Source organism: Drosophila rhopaloa, unplaced genomic scaffold, assembly GCF_018152115.1.
Source record: "Drosophila rhopaloa isolate 14029-0021.01 unplaced genomic scaffold, ASM1815211v1 contig_3, whole genome shotgun sequence".
NCBI lineage: Eukaryota > Metazoa > Arthropoda > Insecta > Diptera > Drosophilidae > Drosophila > Drosophila rhopaloa.
Genome location: NW_025335123.1, coordinates 11,048,498 through 11,071,670, shown reverse-complemented (window position 1 = coordinate 11,071,670; position 23,173 = coordinate 11,048,498). Strand labels below are relative to the sequence as shown.

Below are 23,173 nucleotides of genomic sequence, written 5' to 3'. Positions count from 1 at the left end.
AAAAGAAAGCCAACCTCTCCACATATACAAATGTATATTCACTTTTTGCGAGCACGAACTCTCATGACGTTCTTAGTAATTGACTTTTGGCTGGGCTATTTTTCAAATAGACGAAATGCCCCCCTCAACCGCAATGTGTACTGTCAAATGCACAACAACAAACGAAGCCTCCATCATCCAATCGATGGGGCTTCACTGTACCGAGCTGCCAATTAGTGAATGGAATTGTTCATTTTTCTGCGGTTTCCTTTTGCGCCTAACGAATTATGCAAAGCACTCGGAAATTGTCCTGCTCGCATTTCGTGTTTCCTTTTTAGGGCTGGGGAAAAGCATGAGAAAAACATGGGAAAAACATGGGCAAAACAGGGGGCGTGGCGGGCGGTACGACTGGCCAATCATCCGGAAATGCGAACGTCACGCACAACCGCAACAAAGAAAGTCAATTAGCAGAGGAAAACTCTAAAGAATGTTGGTGAAATACAGAGAAAAACAAGTCGGTTTCAATTAATGCTTAGGCCGCAAACAAATTTCTTTAAATCGCTCATTCAGAAACGACCCAATAACATATCAAAAGACATTTTAATTTAAATTACACAAAGCGCACACGTCGGCATCAGGACATTTGTCACTTTCAGTTGGAATGGCCGTAGGGCGTGCTCCTTTCCCCTTTCCCCTTTCCCCTTTCCACATTCGCCTTTCTCCAAAAGGTGTGCGCATGTCGTTTAAATAAATTATTTTCCTCAAGGAAGTGCAATTAAGAAAATGTTTCATAAATTTCCCAGCCGTTGTAACTTTTGCCTGACCCTGACACTGGACGGCTGGACATGGACATGGTTTTTCGGCTTTAGTTCGGCCCTAGTTTTCCAGCCCGGCAGGAGCAATTAGGCAAAAGTCCAAGTCCTTAGTCTCCTGGCCAACGCCTGACGATGTGTCTCATTAGGCAAGGACGAGGACTCTTTTATTCATGGCCCAGGATTCGAAAGTGGAGAGGAGCTTCTAAAGTTATTGCCCACTTCCCGGGCGAGGGGCGGAAATAATTAATCGAACACATCCGTTGCACACCCTTTGAGCCAGCAACTGGAGCAGAACTTGAGTGGGTCTAAAAATAAAGCCAAAGGAGTGTCCTCCACCCACATTCAACCCCCTGGCCTCCCCTTCCCCCTTTAATTGGGGAAGAATCGAGGGGAAATACGAGAAGGGGGCTTGTGTCACACTAATGATGTGCAATGAACATGTAGGTGTACTGGCAAAAATAATCAGCCAAGGCGTTAATTAATTGTTGATTGTTTTCTAATATAATTTCAACATAAAGATTGGCTTGTTAGATTTTTAAATAAACCAAATGAATTTATTTCTATAATTATTTAAGGGAAATAAGATTAGTGGATGGTCTAAGATAGCCATTTGGTTTCTTGTAGTGAAGTACAAGTCTAAGTCGAGTATTAACATTTTCTCTAAGTGCAGTCCTAGAAAACTCGCTTATAGAGCTAAAAACCTATACATATTTTACTTGGCTTCGACTTGTGGAATAAAAACTAACTAAATAACCATTAGCGAGAGTAAAACGTGGGGGTGGTAATGGATGGATGTCGGGTGTTTGGGGGATGGGGCAACAAATTGTAATCAAATTTAATTGGTGCCCGAAAACAACGGAAGAAAAAGGAAACCCGATTCGAATCGAATGGAAGAAAGAAACCCAACCCAGGCCAAGGATATTTTCCACCAGCGAGGGTCCTGAATTGTTTGCTCGTGGGATGGCAGGGGTTACAGGACACTTGAATGAAAAGCTTGTTAACTTAATAGAACCAACTGGGCCGAGCTCTTAATTTATTAATGATACTTGCCATATATATTTGTTCCTTTTCGTGGAACTCTGCCCAGTTTTCCCTTACTATTTTCCCTGCACTATATTAGTTTACATGTCAACGATAAGTTGTGTATTGGAATTGGACTAACAATGGGAACCGGCAACTCAATTGCCGTCAAACTGACAGCATTTGTACCATTATTTATATTTTTATGATCCACACATGCTCGTGTTTTTGTATTTATTTGTGGTAGTCCACACTGTACACACTCTATATATAGAATCTATATAATACTGCGCCCCATTGACATCATATCGATCGATATTAATGGGGAAGGTTAATTGCTCGCACTGGATTTCGCGTCCTTTGAGTACTTTTCTAATGTGAGATAATTAGAGACTTAGAAGACATATTTTTATATAAATGTTATTGTATATATTTGTTTCTCCAAACTGAGACTTTTAAAAAAGGAATAGATATTTCCAACTGTGGTTTGAGAAAATAATGGGTTACAATTGTGGTGAGAATCCAACATAAAAGGTATTAAGTTTTCCGTCTGACGTGAGAAGAGCCCGTTGCGGACTTGTTTAACCCATTGTGCTTGGAGTCCTGAGCTCCAACGAGTCCTTCAATCATTTGCCTGCCCTCTTTTCTCGAATGTCCTGGTGGCCAGGACCTGCTGGCGCCGCATTCCCACTGCCAATGGCCATAAATCGCCGGCCGTAGTTATCGATAAACGATAGCCAGAAGCTCAACCCCCCTCCCACCGCTTTCCAAAAGCAAAATGCAAACGTGTTAACAACGGCCACTTTGTGTCCATGTGTGTGTGCGTGTGTGAGCGGGCGGGCCAAGGGGTCAGGGGGGTGGGGGGTAGTTTTTTGATTTATACTCGTGTGCATATTAATATGGCGTTAAAATATGATGCCAAAATTTATGTGTGAAAAACAGGGCGGTGCAGCAGCTGAAGCCACCAACTACAGCACCACAGAAGACATTATTGCGATTCTCTTGGCCAGAATGGCAGCATGAGGACCAGATTTATGGCCAGCACTGTGAGCATCTCCTCCCCGCCTCCCCCCCGCTCCTCCCCGTCCTGCGTATATCCCTCTCTGTCTGTCGATTTATGGGCGCACATTTGGCCAAGCCGAATCGAAAATCCAGCCAAGAGGCAAAGCTGAAACAGAAGACGAACAGCCAGGATATAGTTGGATATTCCGGGCAGGCGATGTCCCCTAATCGGGGCTTTAATCGCACTTTCTGTCCGCAGATAAGATGGCTGAAACAAAGCGCTCGCATAATAATATGGATATGTATCTATCAAACTTGACTAATTGAAAACACCAAATATAGAAAACTAATATCAACAATTTCTAATAAACAACTTCAGAAACAACATTTTGAGACTGCTAATAACGAAATAGCTTTGCTTATAAAAATCTTAAAATGACTTATAAAGTGTTATATGTGATTTTCTCAGGCAACCCCTTTTATGCCATGAGATGTTAATTAGTACTTGTTAATGGTAAAGCATATCTCAGTTATAGTTAATCTTAATTTGGAAATTATAGTGGTTCTGTCTTTGAGTTTCAACATAAAAATAAGCCTTTAAATGCATTTCATCCAAATACAAAAATAAAACGAAGCTTGAATACAATTTTGAACAGAATCTCATTTAATAAAGTGAAAAGGATATAGAAGCATTAACAGTAAAACACAGCACACGTACATTTAAAACCCATTATATTTCATGAAGACCTTTGCTAATTCAATTTTGTATCTGCCCTTTGCAGCAGTCAGCTCGATGAAGCCGAACATGGACAGCACCAACTGCATCCTAGTCCAGGACGTCAAGTCGCAGCCCCACGATCTGCGCGGCGGATTGGGCGGCAAGTCGAACGAGAAGGGCGTGGCCACGGCCTTTCCCACGGAGGAATCGATCCAGACCAGCACCTCGGACCACGGGCCGAATGGAATCCATGGACTGCTGAATCCGTCGGCGGGCGGCGCAAACGGAGGCAGTAACTCGGGCATCCAGCAGCAGCTACTACTGCAGCAACAGCAGCCGCACTCGATCAACCAACCGCTGACCCCGCTGGATGCCACCAATACGCAGCTGCAGGATCACCACCAGTTGACCTACGGCGGTGCAATGGTGGGCAGTGGATCGAATGGGGGTCTGAATGGCGGACTGGGTGGCCAGTTGATGCAGCAGCCGGGCGGTAATCTCAATGGCCATCACCATCAGGCACTGCAGCCCCAACTGGGCGGTGTGGTAGAGCTCAAGGAGTTCAACGAGGCCTATCACGCCACCATACCCGCCTATCAGTTCTGGACCCTGGAATTCCGCAACAAGCATCCCGCATTCATCCGATTCAATTTCACCCTGCCGTGGGGCGCCCACTTTGCGGTCTATTCGCGTCGCAATGTGGCGCCATCGGTGACGCAGCACGACTTCGTGGAGTTCATCAAGGGCGGTCGTCTGGACAGTCACCTGAGGCATCGGCGCAGCTCCAATGGCACATCCCCTTCTGGCCAGGATGTGGAGCTGTATCGGCAGGAGCAGCGGGAACAGAGTGCGGAATCGGCCCAGGATCAGGACTCCGAACAGGACGAGAGCCGGAGCTTCGACTCGAGCGAGTCGTACGATGTGGAGACGCCCCTGGATACGGCCAAGCAGCATCTGCAGCGGATTGGACAGCCCCAGGGCCACTGGCTCAACAAACGATCCGCTGGCGACGGCCTGCCCGCTCTGGACGTGGACGCCATGACGGTGAATGTGTCCCTGCTGCAGTATCTGGACACTGGCCTGTGGTTCATATCGGTCTACAATGACGAGCTGGTGGCCCACTCCGTCTCCCTGCTCGCCGAGGAAGCCGAGGGCGTCAGCACCACCTGTCCCAACGATTGCTCCGGGCGCGGAAGCTGCTATCTCGGCAAGTGCGACTGCATCGATGGCTACCAGGGCGTGGATTGCTCCAAGAGTAAGTGCAAACGTTAATCCCAGCTAGTTAATAGTGGAAACCGATTGATATTTATTGAGTTAAAGAAAAGTAGGCAGTTCATAATAGAACGTTTCTGTTTTCTTTATTAGGAGTTTTATATATTCGGTTTGACTACGTTCTTGCATTTTATTAAGCTGTTTTAATTTACAATTCTTTGATTAATGCTACGGAGCCAATTGATAAATTCTAAAAAATGTCTTCCTGTTTTATAAAAATCTAATAAGCTTGTTATTTCCTGCAGATTTATTAAATAGATTTCGTAAGAAGTATAATATCTAAGCTAGAAGTTTTGAACCTGAATTTAATTGCAAAAGGAATTATTATTTAATTGCAAAAGGAATATATTATATTTTTTGTTTTTTAAGTTTAATCAAAGTATGGTATGGTTTTGAAATCAAAAGAGATTATTTATATAGCTTACCATTCGGATACAGGGCTTCCTATGTTTTCGACCCACTGTGCCGGCGCATGGCATTTTTCATTTGAATTTATTTTTACGTTACTGCCCGTTCTTTCTTTCCTTCTCACCGCCTTCTGCCTTCTCCTTTCTCCACTTTCCACAGGCGTCTGTCCGGTCCTGTGCTCGGCACATGGACACTACGGCGGAGGGGTCTGCCACTGCGAGGAGGGCTGGAAGGGCGCCGAGTGCGACATTCCGGTGGGCGAGTGCGAGGTGCCCAACTGCTCCAGCCACGGACGCTGCATCGAGGGCGAGTGCCACTGCGAGCGCGGCTGGAAAGGACCCTACTGCGATCAACGTAAGTGTCAAGGACTCCCCCTGTGCACTCAAAAAAAAAATATTAAAAACACAATGCAAATTCAGAGTAATAGGGATTTTTATTTAATGTTTTTGGCTGCATTATAAATGTGCTTACTTCTGTAGATGGACAGAAAATAGTTTTCATATCTTTAAAGATTGCAAAAATTACTTTGTAATGTAAGCTAAAGGTTCAATATTCAATGTTATAAATAGCACAGCACCTATTAACATATATTATATAAAAATCTAGAAAAGTTTAGTTTATTTAGACAGTTTTCCAAAATCCAAAAAATCAAAAAAACTTTAAAGCTAATGCAGGAATACTAGACTCTTTTTTCTTGGCGTATGTGTGTGAGCTTACTGCTGACTTGGCATAAAAATGCTAAAATTATTTATTTGCCTTGTTTGCAATTTGGAGCCAGCCTCGGTTCCGTTCCATGTTGACACTGCCCGATAAGGCCAGTGGACAAGGACAAGTGGGTGGTGGGCGGTGGTAGGAGGTAGGTGGCTTGAGGTTCGAGGTTGGAGGTTGGGACAGAGAGACAACGACCCAGCCAAGTGGATGCCAAAATATTTCAGTTATTATGCCGACACCTTCTCCTCCCCCGTCTGCACTTCTTTGGCCAAAAATATTCTGGCCTCGCTTTTTGTGTGTGGCCCTTAAATTGACAAAGCGAAAGGCAAAGAAATGCCAACAATTTTTCCGACTCTCTCGCACGGTTTTTCATTTTCTTTTTCTTTTCGCCCCTCTGGTCGCGACTCAGATAACTTTGAATTAGCCTAAAAGCAGCTAACGAAAATTGAGGCGAATTTTCAAGGGGCAAGCGAGATGTTCAACCAGCCAAAAGCTGTAAAAACAACGAATTGTTAAATAATTCGGAATAAAAATCAAAGAGAAAAATGCGACCAAAAGTATACGTTTTCAAGTTGAAGATACCCTCTGGAAAAAGTTTGTGTGGCTAAATTAAATTTTAATGGTCATCCATTTAGTAATTTGGTATTTACTAATTTATTTTGTACATAAGGTTCATAAGGGTACCTCAAAAAGCTTAGTCTATATTCAACAGAGAAAAAGCAAAATGTTTCCCTTTTGACTATGAAGTTTTAAGGACTTTTCATTTGTAGAAAAGACAAATCACAAAAGGAAATAGTTTTGTATACAACTTATTAGATAAATTTGAATTATTAAATGAATTAAATGTACATTCTATAAAAACAGTATACCCCAGAGTAAAATGGCTTAAAAAATGGCGTATAAAATATGCAACATGCAATAATACACGAAATGTATTTGTGTGTGTTGGCTGCCTCCTGCTGTTTTCACATTTATATGTATGCAACGTGTGTGTGTGTGTGAGTATCGGACCCTTGGCATACGAAAACAAACAGGGACAAACAACAAACAGAATCCAAAACAGAAACAGGAGCAAAAATAAAAAAAGAAAAGGAAAACAGGAACCAAGAAACAGGGAAAGCGAAAAAAAGTTGAGCAAACATAAAACGTATAAAATCGAATTTATATGTCGAGAGCATATTCCTCATACACATGCAGGCAACCCGAAAAGTAAAATATCAGCAGGCCACAGGAAAAGTGGGCGGGGCGGAAAAGCATGGCCAAAAGCCAACACACAAAAAAAAAAAAAACAAGCAAAACAAAGCGGGCCAAAGAAAAATTGCAACAACTGCGCAAAATTACCAACTTGAACTAAACTGGAATTTCATTTTAATGACCACTTTTGTACGTGTCTAACATACTAATCATGTCATGTGTGTGAAAGAGGGAGTGAGAGGGAGGCACCTAGAAAGAGAGGGAAAGCTTTTTGTTTAGCCACGACTGTCACGATTTCACTGCCCCACCAAATGTATATATTTTCCCCTCTTTCTGCCCCTGAACTCTTTTTTCCCCTAAATACAGTAAAAACTCTGAAAAAAGAGAAAATTACACTTTTAAAAATGTCCTTAGAAATAAAATAAACATATTTAGAAACTATTGTAAAGCATAGTTTATATTTGGTTCGAAAATGATAAAGCTCTGACCCAATAATCTGTACTCAGGTATTTTTTTAAAGAAATTAATGACATCTATAAATATATATCCCGGTATATTTCTATTATTTATTATTTATACACGTGCAATTTATAACTGCTAAAAGACTATTTAGATGGAAAGAAATTTGAGCCACATTTCTAAAACAAAGAATCTGACTTAAATTAAATTTAAAATGTTTTGCGATTTGTAAAAGCCAATTTCAAGGCTTTACTTAAGCAAATAACTAATTAGAAACCTCAGTGGGATTGTATGTTGAATTTGGAATTGAGCACACACACCTCCACCTTAACCATTTTTCACTGTACCCAATGCTTCCGTGTGTTTGTGTGTTGACTAACAATCGTTTTGTATTCTCTTTCCCCAATCACCAAACGCTGCCCTCTGACCCACCACCACCCATACCCACTGATGATGATGATGCTGATGATGATGATGCCCACGATGATTGTGATGATGATGATGGACGTGAAGACGACTGCCTGGATCCCCTATGTTCCGGACACGGCACCTGTGTCGCCGGGCAATGCTACTGCAAGGCCGGTTGGCAGGGCGAGGATTGCGGCACGATCGACCAGCAGGTGTACCAGTGTCTGCCCGGATGCTCCGAGCACGGAACCTACGACCTGGAGACGGGACAATGTGTGTGCGAACGCCACTGGACGGGACCGGATTGCTCCCAAGGTGAGTTAAGATGCCTCAGCCGAACCAGGTCCCTAACAAACTCCAGTAACTGTTTCCAAACGTTGAGTGTTTCTCTAAAAATCCAATTGAAAATAAATTAACAACAGCTATATTGGATAAGCTTCATTTTCATGCTAAACTACCCTTAAAAAATCACTACACATTGTGTTTGAGATATCTCTTACAAAAGAATTCATATTTTGCAAGGTTCAAGAACTGTGATTAGAAATTGTTTATTTTATTTCTTAAGAATTTAACCATATCTATAAACATTTGAAACATTTTTGGGATCATTACATTCGTAAAAAAATCAATTCATTTTAAAAATAGTACATGGCAGAATATAATTTAAAAATTAAACTTATGTGACTTTTTAACCATTGGTCCAAGTTTCCCAAAATTAGATTATACCAGCGTAGTTAATAACCCCGATGCCTTAAAGTCCAACCCGAAACAGTGTATTTTATGCAGTGGTCATAAAGTACTTGTAGGAAAATCAGGTACACATTGCCGAGCAATCACTCACGAGATCTGTCAGATATTGCCCGCCCACCGACGCCACTCCACCGGAATATGATGATGTTTTATGGCCAGAACTAAACCCGAAATTAGAATGGAATGCTGAGCCATAAAGCCGGGGCTTCCAATTAGGCCCACGGCCGGGGTTCATAATCATCCGGAGGTGGAGAGCGAAATCAGCAGAGAATCGGTAGGAATTCAGGGGCAGGAGCTCAATAAAACAAGCAGCTTACGATGCCACCGAAGGCCAAAGGACACGTACTCCTAATTTGCTTAACTTTTTAGCACCAGAAGGAGGAAAATGAGCGGATGGAGTGGGGTGGCGGGGTGCATACTATATAGGATGTGGTGCGGGAGGTGGACCTGGACCACCACGTTGACGACTCCTCCCGGCGTAATGAAGCAGAGTCTCATAAAAATTCATTATTTATTTAATACGCAGGTTGGCACTGCTCTCTGTTAGTCCCCGCAAAAGCAAATAAAATAAATTTACGCCTGGTAACAAAAGTCATGGGGTCGTGAAGCAACCCCCAAAAAGCCAGATTATGAACTTAACCATAAATTAAAGCCGGGGCAAAGCGAGAAAACAGGAAATCCCTGAACCAATCCAATGAAAAATGTATAATTCAAAATTCTTGGCAAGATAGAGCTTAAATAAAACATGAGCTCATTTTTGGAATCTCAGATTTTTAAAATTTAAAATAATAAAATTTTACAGCATATTTGAATAATGCTTAAATAGGTAGATGCATTACTGTGTTACTTTTAAATAAAGTTAGTTCTATAACTTTTTAACGCTTCTCATCAGAAAACTGAAATTTGTTGAAATTTCTAAAGACCTCCTTTTGAATTCCAACAATTTCTAAAGGCAAAACTTAAGCCAAGCAAGTCATGTTCGCTAAATCAATATCCGTGAAGTAATCGTACATCCAACCTATGAACCAACTTATGAACCAGAACAGTTGACCATTTCCCCGGGAAAATCCCTCAGTCGAGACGAGAGGAAAAGCGACATCTCCGGAAAAGTAAAGTGGGGGGATGCGAGTGGAAATGGCATGGCGGTGTGGGTCTTGTTAGCAAAGTGTGCCACCACGTAAATGTAACATTTATAATGCTGTTTTTATGGCTCCCAACACCCGACCGCCTTTTACTCCTGCCACTTTACGTGGAGGGTCCTGTGGAACAGAAGCTTTAATGAATTTAAATGCGCACATGGACAAATATGAAAATTGGATAGAAAAATAGGATCCAGAAAATGCTTATGCCTTTACATTAAGGGAGAAGTAAGGAAATTAAGGTCAAATGTTGTCAAAAATTAGTCATATATTAAATATTATAATATAAAATTGATTGATAAATGCTTTCACATGCTAATTTCATGTCATATTTTTTCTTTTCTCTCCAGCTGTCTGTAGTTTGGATTGTGGCCGGAATGGAGTGTGTGAGTCCGGTAAATGCCGCTGCAATTCCGGATGGACTGGCAACCTCTGCGACCAACTGCCCTGCGATTCCCGCTGCTCTGAACATGGCCAATGCAAAAATGGCACCTGCGTCTGCTCCCAAGGATGGAATGGTCGTCACTGCACGCTGCGTAAGTAAACCGTAGTTTCCTTCCCGGATTACTACACAGTTAAAAATATCTAATCAAATTAATTTAAATTTAATTTGAGTATTATCCACTTTTTCATGTTCGAAAATGAATAGGAGAACAAGTATAGGATAACTATAGGTTAACATGTCTTAATAAGAAATTACAAAAAAAAACATTTATAAAATACACATTCGTTCTTAAGAAGTTTGAATATTTAAAACGTAAAAAAAATGCAATATCGACATAACATCTGTAAATTAACAAAATATAAAAATAATTTGAAAAAGTAGACATAGACCAAATTTATAGAATTCAATTAGCACAGGCCTCTAAATTTGTATCTCTGGCAGGCAGTAAACTAAATAGTTTTATAAAAATGCTAGAAAAATATCAAGAAAAAAAGGAAAGACTAAGTAAAACTCCAAGCCTTTCGAATTTAACTTGAATGTGCGTACTTTTTGGCAGTAGCTGAAATCTATGCAGTGCCGCCAGTTACTTTGCAACAGCAACTTTGCGGCGTTTGCTGCAGCTGCCACGCCCCCCAACACCGCTGCCGCCCACTGTCAGTGTAGCTGATGTTTAAGTTTTTTTTTTTTGCCAACGTTGCTGTCGTGCTTTTTATCAATTCCTATTTTCGGGCTTTTTTCTTGCTGTCTGGGAGTCGATGCACCAAAGTATTTTGTACATGTTTACGCCATTTGCTCTCCACTTCAGTTCTGCCCCGTCCCAGAACCCTTTGATTTGCGCCCCCTCTTTAGGGAATTTTGAACCCTTTCCAACAGTTTTCCCCACCCAATCTACCGTGAATGCCACCCTCCTCTGCCATTTTTGCCCTTTTTTTTGTGGCTGGAAGTGCGTTTGACAGTTTTGCCGCCATGACTTAACCATGTTGTTTGAGGCAACCAAAAAACAACATCAATGAAAAGTAGGAACAGCAGGATACGACTTTTTCGGGGACGAAAGGCAGGCACTGCAGCATGATAAGTAGCTATCGATTGACAGTGATTAAAACTTTAAAAACAAACAGTCATGTTACAAAAACATCGAGACGTGTGGCGCCCCCTGGCGGCGGGCCAGGCATGCATGTAATGGCATTACGACTCCCCTCTCCCCCGAAAACAAAAAGGGGGGCTAAAACCACCCCAGCTCCGCGATCAACATTTCGTTGACGTGTGCAAAACCAATAAAACTTCCGACGTCATTCAGAGTCACAAGCAATCTTGCCCACCCTCACCACCCACCCCCCTCACTCTTTCTACCCCCCCGGGAAACACTTTTTCAATCGATTCAAGTGCCGCATATGCGAAGGAGGAGGGGGGCGCACCAAAAGGGGGGCGCCATATGGTATGGTATCTGTGTCTGGTTTTCGGTTTTGTATTTTTAGAATGTACTTAACGACTTTGCCTCAGTGTTGCCATATATGGGTTACTTAAAGGAATAGTAAGAAAATATATGTAGTTTGTATAACGATATAATGTTTAGCTTGAAAAACCATATCCTCTCTTAAGTTACCATATACTGCCAGCAATTTTAACTTATTCTGTATACCAATAAAAACATAAGTACAATCGTAGGTGAAAGTACATAATCCTTGACTCTAACTCTTAGTGATTTCTAAACAATTCTTTGTATAATTTTCAACACAAAATTTCAATAATTATTATATTATTTTCCCTAAAAACAAATAGAGCTATAATTTAAATGATATGAAAACATTCAGAGGGGCTCTTATGAGTAGTTCGTTCTAGCTAGAAAATTTCCAAATAGATAGAACGACTTTGTATAGCCGAAAAAAGGGGGCTGCCCATGGGCGGTGCACATCCAAAAGGGGGTCTCTGAACGGATTAGACCTGCAGAAATGCAGTTAGTAGGCGAATTCAATGCAGCAGACTTGATTGAATTCGAAACAGAGATTTCCAGTGAATTACGCGCTACCAAAAACTCCACTCAGTTGGCCCTCTTCAGGGGCAAAAAAGGACGTTTTTTTTGTTTTCTCTTTTTTTTCGAGGATTTCTAGGGGTACAGACCCCCGAAAGCCACATGCATACTCAATGTCGTAGTTACATTTAGATGTCCGACTCCCTAAAACCTCCATCTACAATGTCTATTCCCTTTTCTATCACCCTCCGTCTCATTCAAATATTTACAATGTTTTCCCCATCGCTTGGGTTTATTTTTTTTCATTTTTTATGCTAGCTGTGATTTTATTATGGATTGTAAAATATGTGCAGAAGTGTGTTTGGGGAGATTACAACATTTTTTGAATGGCGAGGCATAAAAAACGGGGGATTTGTACGCCGAAAGTGATAAAATAGAGGAGAAATAAGCTTTGCATTGTGGAAAAGCCAAAGGGGAAGGGGTTCGAATTGATAGGTGAAAAACCTGTCGACAGTATTGTGCTTAATACAAATAATGAAAAATAGTACGGCTTGCAAACTTGAACTTAAAAAAATATATAATGGGAATACGAATGGCAGAATGAATTCGATTCGGATTGCGAAAACAATAAACATATAAATATTTTCCTAAATGGTATGAAACACTTATTGGAATTAGTGTTTAAAACGTAGAGTGGATGGTCATTCACATTAGTTTTTTTTCTTAAGTGCTGTTCTCGTTGAATTATTCATTTTAACTTTTTTAGTTACAAATAGTCAGGCTTGTTTTGCCCTTGTTTCTTTAACTTAAATCCAGTTTGTATGCAGTAAACTTGGCCATTTCGCTGGGATTTTTATAGTTCCCATGGTTCGAGGTCTAATCCAGTCAACAGATTTGACATATTCCCCCTTCTTGCCGCCCCGAGAGTTCAATATTTGCAAGACCACTTGAAGTTATTGCCAATATGTGCACACAAACACGCACTCAGCGAAAGAGACGGCACGAGTGCGATGGAAAGGGAGGGGGCTACTCGTAAACAGGAAGGCAGTAACAACCAGGGAAGTCATTTTATGCGCCGCAAACTTTTTAACATGCCGGAAGCTGAGTTAGCAGCCCCCCATCTTTCTCCTTTCCCCTTTCCCCCATCGAAATGGGGTGTAAGGGGCAACCAAAAAAAAAAAAGAAGGCCTTAAAAGAGGATGGCGCTACCTTACCCCATTTCGCAAATGACACATGTCAAGTGACATTAACTTTGCGTCAAATGCTGTCATGGCACAAACAAATAAAGCCGGGAAAAAAAAACGTAAAAATGGGGCCAAATCATCTATCGTTAGGTTACGTTTCGTTGGGTTTTTATGTTTACCCAACATTTCGCCGAGTGTTCTGCCAAAGGTTAACTGCCACTGAGAGTGAGAGCAAACATCAACATTATTTTTATATTCATGATGTTGACTCGGTGTTGCCGGGATCGGGAATGGGGTTGGGTTTTTAAATGGAAATACCCGTGGAAATGGATGGCAATGGATGGGCACGGGTGTTATCATTCAATTTGAAGCGCCACTCGATCCGGGCAGTTTACTCTTAATTACAGCAAACCATTTGGCACAAAAATCTCAGTCCGTTAAATAAAGTGCTATACAAAAGGCGAATAGATTGCTTGTTAAATTACTCGATAAGAAAGCAACACGAACTTGTAGTACTTAGCAAGGGAACCAGTTTTATAAGTCAGTTTTTATTTATTATAAAAGCTCAAAACCCTTGAAATTTGTATTTATTAAATGAAACAAATTTTAATACCACAGCTGGCTGCGAAAATGGATGCTCTCGACATGGACAATGTACCCTGGAAAATGGCGAGTACCGTTGCGATTGCATTGAGGGATGGGCAGGAAGTGATTGTTCCATCGCACTGGAACTGAATTGCAAGGATAATATCGACAATGATGGCGGTAAGATGAAGTTATTAAATAAAAGTTTATAAAGTTTTAAGTATTTTATAAGACTTGCTTAAACTTGATCCAAGAAGATAATATTTTTAAAGAATAAACAACATATTAATATGATTTTGACCTGTAATGGTAACTAATTTTTCAATAGATTAACCATTGCAAGTGTAGTATGGAATATTCTAAAAATTGTATAACTGATATTGTTATGTTACCTTGATACCTTGCATATAGACGGCATGACCGACTGTTCGGACAGCGAGTGCTGCTCACATCCCGCCTGCTCGGAGCACATAATGTGCCTGTCGTCCAACGATCCCGTGGAAGTCTTGCTCCGGAAACAACCGCCCTCGGTCACGGCCTCCTTCTACCAGAGGGTCAAGTTCCTGATCGAGGAGAACTCGGTGCAGTCGTACGCCCACATGGACGAGTACAGCGAGAAGTAAGTGATTTGATCTAGAACTAAGTCGTACCACGTAGCGCCCCTATAGCCTCTATATACCATATACCATATACCATATACGTATGCGTCTGACTCTTAGTGCGCAGGGATTCCCCAAATGACCATATGTGAGAGGGCCTGCCATTGAGCGACTCTTGAGTTTCCTTTCTCAGTTCAAATCTTTTCGGTTTCAAGTTCGATCTTTTCATTTCCGTTTTTTGAGTTGCAGACGGCGATCATCCCGCGTATATCCACAATATTTATACGGGGACGTTTCGGTCTGCAATTGAGAAATTTTTTATTGGAATTGCGTTTGAACTTTTTCCGTTTTCGGTTCTGTGTGTATTCTTTAAGCTTTACGGGTGCAATGAAGGGAAAAAGCTCAAATTTATTCTATATGAAGCATATATATGTGTATATAACTAAATACCATATGGCCCATCTAACCAGCTATATATACATATATGCCATATTTTTACGTTATGCTTTACGAAAAAAAAAAAAAAATTGTTTATGTTTTATACCAACTTCAACTAAACACACTGCCAGTAGTCTCAATCAATCAATCAGTCGAAAAAAAACCAAGAAGAAGCAAAAGAAATGAAAATCTAAACCCATTCACATTCCCACAATCCCGAACGCCTCTCTCCCCTCAATGAGTCTATCATTTATGCGCTGAAAAAAAAAAAAATAAAAAAGAATATTGAGATGAGAATGTGAGAATCTCAAGTCAAAATGTTGAATTTTGAAAGTTTTCTTTTCTCTTGTTCCTCTGAGTTCTCTTTCCCACCGTTCCGTTTCGATTCGTTTTGGTTATACATTTAGTTGATCCTTATTTCTTTTGATTTATCCCACCACCAAAAAAAAAGAAGAGGAAAACGAAACGAAACATTTTCCTAGTTTGAGCTTTTTCTTTTCTTGCCCGCCTGGGAAATGCCAAGCCAATGAGAAGAATCAGACGCTGCTGATGACTACTTCCAGAGCGAAAAAAAAACCGAAAATAATATATATTTCCACAGTTTTCTTAAAAAAAATATTTACCATCTTCAATTGATTTTTTTTAGTTTTTTGCTTTTGGGCAGGGATCCTTGATCCTTGCCCCTCGTTTGCTTTCCATTTTGTTTCCATTCCTTTCTGCCGCCTCATTTCTCTCATTCTCTCGAACTCTACATGGAGCAAGAAAATTTAGAACTTATTAATAAGAGCATTACGAGAAAAGCGAAATATAATGATAGCACTTCATTGAGTATGTGTGTTGTCTAGTGTTAAACCTCCTTGTGTTCGTCTTACCCCAAAAAAAAAAATACAAAATATAAAAAATAACCAAAACAAATGATATAAAAAATCTCCCGAAGTTAGGCCTCCATCGATGAGTAAGTGATCGATCAGATCGAGTGTAAAACTAAGAAACTAAGACCAGACCTAGCTACATTATCAATAGTTAACTTTACATTTGATTTGCTTTCGTTTGGTTTCTTAAGCGAAGTATAGTCTGTCATTGTATATCAATATAAAACCTATATAGCGTGTCTCTTGAGTTGTTGCTATGATTTCAATTCTTATTTAAACCCCCTCAAAAAAAAAAGAGAACTACGCCGATGCCAAGACCAAGAGGAGAGGATTCCCAAAAACTGAGGAAGACCGATGAGCGAAATTGATTATGAGTTACTCGTTCGTTTACAATTTCCCGTTCCCCCCTTCTTTTCGATCTTAATTTCATTTCGTTGCGTTTCCGTTTCCGTTCCGCATTTAACCAACTAACCATACTAAACCAACCAAGATGATATGTCAGTCAAGCCCCGAAGACGTCTGCCGATCTCCGTCTCCGTCTCTGTCTTCGTCTTCGTCTCATCATCCGACTAAGTGTGTTCGTCAAATGTGTTATTTTCCGTTTATTTCTCAGCGTGTCGTTTCCTTTTCCGTTTCGTTTACATTTCCGTTTTCGTTTCCACTTCCGTTTCGTATCTCTTTGGTTCACTAAGCTATGAAAGTACAAATCTCCACCTTAGGTATGCTAAAAGTAAAACCAAACCAAAAAAAAAAAAATTATTACCAATTGTTAAGCAATATCAAAGTTTGATCAATTCGTTAACGAAACGCATTTTTGTCTTTTGATTTCTTTTTTATTGTCCTGTCAATTAATTGTGTACTGTCCTACTCTGTTGCTGTGGCTCGATACCTTCATGTTGTGTGCTAAACCAAAACAAAAAAAATCAAATCCAAATCAAATTTCAACACCAAATCAAAATGCATTTCCTACATGCAAATCAAAATCAAAAAAAAAAAAAAATCACAAAAAAAATCCTACGTTTCAACCCGTGAATTTGTAGTCTCTTCTGGAGCTCGTTCACACCTTGGTAAGTCGAAAAAAAAAACACTTAAAAAAGGAAACACAGACGTACAGTTTTTGGGTACTCTAAAACAGAAAAGAAAAAAACCAAAAACCAAAATCTTTGTAACAGTCGCATCTTCTTCAGTTGATTCTGGATTTTATGTTCTCCTCATCCAAGCATCCAAACGATCCATCGAATCCACTTATCCATTCACAGAATGCATCGACTTTTGTTTTTCGCTTTCGGTTTTTGATCCGTAAAATGCATCCATCAAATCACACACGGGACCTTTTGGTTCACAAAAATAGGTGGCCTCTCTCATCATCGTATTTTGGATCACTCACCTTTATCACCTATATCTTCCCTCTCTAAAATCAGTTGCAGCTTTAGTTAGGGAACTTTAATGGCTGTTTTTTTATATTTTAAAACTTAAACCTTGATTTTTGAAGTGATTTTCAAAACCCAAATCTAACTTGTATTGTATATCATGTAACTTTTTCTATTATAAATGAATATTTTAGTACTAATGCATTAAAATACAACCTATCTGTCTATGAAACTAAACGTTTGAGACTCGACATCTATGAAAACGTACATAAAAGTAAATATTTTATTCAATTAATTTTAAAAGCATACAGTTTATAACTTTTCGAAATATCATAAAAATAAAAGAGTAAAACTAAGAATATATTAACCTTTTTTTTTTGGAGAAATACAAATTTATCCTTCATTTTTAATACCACAAACAGCTTAAAAATTCTTTTAAAAAAATAGATATGAAAAGCCTGCAATTGACTTTTGAAGTTTTTTCCCCAAATTGTGGTTCAGCGTTCAAATGCCCCACGGCTTTAATTGCATTATAATTGTACGAGCACCTACCATATTCGCACCACCCTTGCATATAATGATTTTTTTGTTGATTTTAAATTACATATTAACACACAGAAAAACTGAGAACCGCAAAAACACAGAGATCGAAAAGTCAACAAATCATTCATGTAAATAAAACACGACAACAAGAAGAGTGAAGACAACAAAAACAAAAATAAAAATTAACAGCGAAAAAAATGCATTCATAATTTTTTTATCTCACCAACACACCAGCACGCTCACTCGCAAAGAAAAAAAAACAAACACTTGCATATCATGAGTATATTTTTCATATTTATTTCCATATTAATTTTCATCGTTTTTCGTTGGCATACTTTATAGGGCCAGATGAGAGAATCTCGATATATATATATCCACACATATATATATATATATATAGATAAATAATTGTATGTGTTATGTGTACCGTGTCTATATGTGTATTTAGTTTGATTTCCGATTTGTGTTTTTCCTTTTGCCAATCAACCAGCGATATTAACACTCATACTAACCCATTACCCAAAACGAAAGTCATCGAAATAATTTTGTTATGATTTTTTTCCTCTACTCTACTCATAGTTTGGCATGTGAGCATTTCGAGCAGAATTTTGGTTGATTTTTCCCGAGGTTCTCCACTACCTTTTCTCACTTTTTCTATATGTCTGTCACCACAAAATGTCCCCCAATCGTTATTTTATTCTTTTTTTGATTTTTCATCAACGAAACTCCACCGATTTCCTCCCTCATCTCTCTCAATCTCTTGATCTCTTTATGTTTTTCTTTGTTTTCGTTTGATTTTTGATCAAAGCTTTTTATGGTAAACAAATCTCATCAAATGTGAATCACTTTATTAGTTTCCGTATCGATTTATATATCTGTCGATGTTTTGTTAACCAAACGAAGGAATTAAGTATACAAAAACAGAAACTCGTTAGGTTTCCCATCCAATAAAATAAAAAATAAAAACCCAAAGGTCAGCAGCAGAACAAAGACAAAGAAAGAACCAATCAAAGCTAATAAAAATGCAAGTAAAACGAAAGAAAATATCTGTATATCCTTATATGTTATCACTCAAAAAAATAACAAAGAAAAGAAAAAAAAAACATCCCTACAAAACCCCCAAACGTATCCCTAAATGTCCTAATTGTCTGCGTCTAAGCCATTTGTTTATATGTTTTCCAAATACAACAAAACTCACCCAATTACACACATATCCACACGCATACATCCATCCATCCGCTCCAACACAAATAAAATTATGCATTAAAAAAGAAGAAAAAAATCAAAGTATTATAAAAGCAAAACAAAAAAATTAAGGAAGAACAGAAAATTCTTTACAAACAATTTATAATGCAAATTATTCCATCAGGTTTTTGCGTTACTTTTTACGTTTCCCGTATTTTAATTATGTATTTTTTCGTTAAATATATGTATATATATATTTTTAAACTGTCAATGCAAAAAGTATTCTTCGGCAGTCCGAAGTTTTAAATTGCCCTTGCAGAAGTCCCTCAAAAGTATATGTGGTGAAATGTATAACAAGTAATGCAGTGTTCAATATATATTACTCTTAAATATGACCTTACAACTGTATAAAAATAAGAGTCAAGGAAATGCTCAATAGTGGGCTAAAAAATATAAAAGAATGTGCACCATCCGTCGGGATTAATTGTGAAATAGTGGAAAAAAGTATGGGCATCAATTAAAAAAAAATATTAAGTTAATGAACGGGTTTCAGTGTTATTCGATTCGATCATTATATGACCCCGGCACAAATGAAGCCCGTAATTAACTGATTTTTACAGAATTAATTAAGTCTTTTAGCCGGCAAGAGATTAGTCAACTATTTTTTGTACCTATAATATGGGATTTAAGCCCTAAACTTTAAGAATTGCTTTTCTGTCTGGAGTACTGCTGTTCCATAAGTTGCTCCTGTGAATGTGGACGGCACCGCAACGCAATTATAAGGAATTTTTCTTGACTAAAGCAAATCGGAAAAAGAAGAGGATATCAGTTGAAAAACCAGACAATGCACATAGGAAAATTTTATATAAGACATATATATATCGACAACATATTTTATAAAAATACTAATCGATTTTTAATCAAACAACAAAATAGAATGGGCTTTCAAACAAGTGGTTTTTAATATATATGAATAGTTTTGAGTATGTTATAAAAATTAAACTGCTATTGCAAGTATAATTTCTGTCATATTTTTAAACTACATAGTAGTAGCTTTTAAAATGTAGACGCTTTTAAAATTATTAAAATGGTAAAGAATCGTGGTTTAAAAAACCGATAACTAAATTATAGTACAGGTCCAATAACAAGTTAATGCACTATTAACGACTTTTGGGAAATACTCCATGTATCTTAGAACTGTAACGAAAAATATCAATATATATTATTTTGTAATCTTTATAGCAAAACTTTATATAGAATTTGTATCTGTTGTTGTTCGGTGAAAATACCCAATTGTTCCAAATTCAGAGATTTGAATCGAGCCATTTGCTGAAGACTCCGATTTTGTTTTTCGGTGTATGGAAAACGGAAAGAAAAACTAGATGATGATGCCATGGAAACTGGGTGACGTTGTTGTCGTCGTCGTCGGCGGGTTGCTGTTTTCCTTGCCGCTCCGATAAAGCGAAATCCAAGTAAATGCGATACGGGCGTGTCATGACTTTGGGTGGGGGGGTGTGGTAGAGGGCAGTGGGTGGGGTTGTGGGTGGCTTGGGGCTGTTTGGGGTGCAAGGCTGCCGCCGTTGTCAACGTCTTCGTCTTTCGCATTTTGGGCCGTCTTTGTCTGCTGTTGCGCTCTCCGCTCCTTTCGGTGTCCTCTTTTTTTTTATATATTTTTTTTTTCCTTTTGTAGTGCTCAAGTGGCATCGTTGAAAAGCAGGGCAGCTAACAGGGGTGGTGGGTGGAAAAACCGGGGAAGGGGGGTGGAACAAAGGTCCATTGTGAAAAGTTTTCGCTACTTGCAGCGGCGAATGCAAAAACTGTTAACAATAGAAATAATACAAGAAGGAACGGGCAAAGAAAACGCCGAGCGAGTTGGGATGGTGGACGGGTGGGCGGCAAAAAGGACGAAGGACGAACAGGAAGCAGGCATAACCAGAACGGAGACTTGGCCGGAGTCAAAAGTTGAGCAACAGCAGCAACAACGTTGACTAAAAATTAAACAATAAACAATGGCGGAGCGACTATAGATTACTTCCTGTTTTGGCTGCCATTTTGTGGGGGAGCAGAAAAAAAGGGGTAAAAAGGAGCCCAGCAACGGGTTAAGAATGGGCCAAAAAAGGGGGTTAAGTGTGGGCTGACTATGGATAAACAGCCGCCCCCTTTCCTTTACATTTTTCTTTTTTCCCCAACTGACCCGCTGACTGACGGCCTGTTTAGGTGTGGCTAGTTGCCCGCTTAAGTGGTTTTCCCACCACCCCTTTTCTCACCACCTCCGCTCCCTATTTTCCGCACCCCCCTCCCCATTTTCCACGCCCCTCACCATTCACAAGCCCTGCACATTTGTGTATGCAAATCAAGTTGTCTGCGTCGGGCTAAAGCTAAACTGATTAGTGTCAACTTGCTGGCAGTCATCAAGTGGCTACTAAGGAAACTGGTGACTTAAAGCGGGGGGGCGATGGAGTGGGTGGAGCAGGATGGAGCAGGGTTGTCGCTGACAGTCGCTCGGTGGCATCCCTTTTTCCACTGCTGCTAAGCTGTTTTTTTGCGGTTCCTGCCGGCTGTCAAGTGTCGTAAGCGGTTGATCCTTGATCCTGTGCGCTAAATAAGAAAACTGCTTATGCTGGCGAGGATATAGGAATTTTGATACAAATAGATTATAAGGCGACAATACGGAATTCCCAGAAGAAGTTTATCTGAATTTATTTCTCGAACTTGTTTTCAAGCGATATTTACCGATATGAAATTGTAATAAATCTTGATTTAACATTATACGGATCTTGTGCTTTTGGCGACCTAAACTTATAACATTAATGGAACGTTATCCTTTTTTTAACTATCACTGTAAGCAAAATTATGTTTAGAAGTTAACTTACTAAAAGTTTTAATACTATCAAAAACAAAATATTGTGAACAAAAATTTCGTAATTGGCTAAAAACTATGAGATAATTTTCTTTGGTCCAATACAATATATTTTATAAATCTAAATATCCGTATTATTTTTAAATATCTGATTTCGCCACAAACAAAAAATATCTATCTGTACTTTTGAGATTTTCCAAGAGAATTTAGATCTTGTGGCGTTCCCACATTTGCCATTTATTTTCTGGCTCTTTTCCGTTTTTTTTTTGACTTCAAGTTGCCAAGACTTATTGGAGCAGATATATCCTGAATATGTGGCCCATATATTTGTTTATTTTTCGCATGTGCTTCTGCCATGCATTCGAATGCAGATATAGTGTATATATAAATTAAAAAGGCGCCAGTCCGAATGTTTTCACAGGCAGTTGCAGTTATCCTTGCTGCGTTTTTCTGCTCTTATCAACGAGGCCATTGCCCGGACTATAGCTTTTCCGGAATTGTTATTGTTTGTGCTGCTTCTCTTATCGTCATCCGCTTGCTCAAAGGGAAAAAACGAGAAAAACTGCTAGAAAAAAAGGAGGAATTTACAGCGTACAAGTTGCACATAAACCAAAATTAATACCCGTATAAGTTACAAACGGTTTCAGCAAGAGGTGAATGTGATAGTGGAACAGGGGAAAAGGGAACGATTGTTAGCCCCTTTCAGCTAACAGCCTGTTCCAGTCAACGTGGCCAATAGAAATGGCCAAAACACAACTGGCCAAACAAACAAAGAAGCGCAGTGCAAAAAACCGAACGACACAGAATGAATATCATAAACAAAATATACAACTTCGAACTTTAAATGCACTTTAGGAAGCTTAGGAGCTTTACTTTTTAGCCATTCAGATTGTTTCAAATAATATGATATATTATAATTATATTGTTGAATATGGCCAACGATTTATTGTGATTTTTGTTGAAATCATATATAAATTCAAGATATTTAAAGAAGTTTGGCCAGAATTGCAGGTCACCCGAAGAATGGAAATACGTTCCAGTTAATTTCACCGAACTTTTTTTTTTTTGCCACCCAGCTCCTTTGTAAATATTCAGAATTCATATGTTGCATATATATTCGCATAAGCCCTATATGTGTACATCGCTTGATCGCTGCCAACTTTATGCCAAAGTCCATATATCCATAAGTCCCTCCTTGCCGTCCTGTTCTTTTATTTTTTTGCTTTTTTTCTGGCATCCAATAGAAAA

At 39.2% G+C, this 23,173-nt stretch overlaps 1 protein-coding gene across 1 annotated transcript in view; it reads left to right on the top strand.

The window, feature by feature from the left end:
• The window catches only part of LOC108038148 (teneurin-a), a 157,460-nt gene that overhangs the window by 102,072 nt on the left and 32,215 nt on the right, over positions 1-23,173 (top strand). The window contains 7 exon segments of the mRNA XM_044460888.1: positions 3,599-4,789; positions 5,374-5,568; positions 8,092-8,301; positions 10,226-10,411; positions 14,092-14,238; positions 14,470-14,677; positions 17,008-17,034. Coding sequence (XP_044316823.1) covers positions 3,599-4,789; positions 5,374-5,568; positions 8,092-8,301; positions 10,226-10,411; positions 14,092-14,238; positions 14,470-14,677; positions 17,008-17,034 — 2,164 coding nt within the window.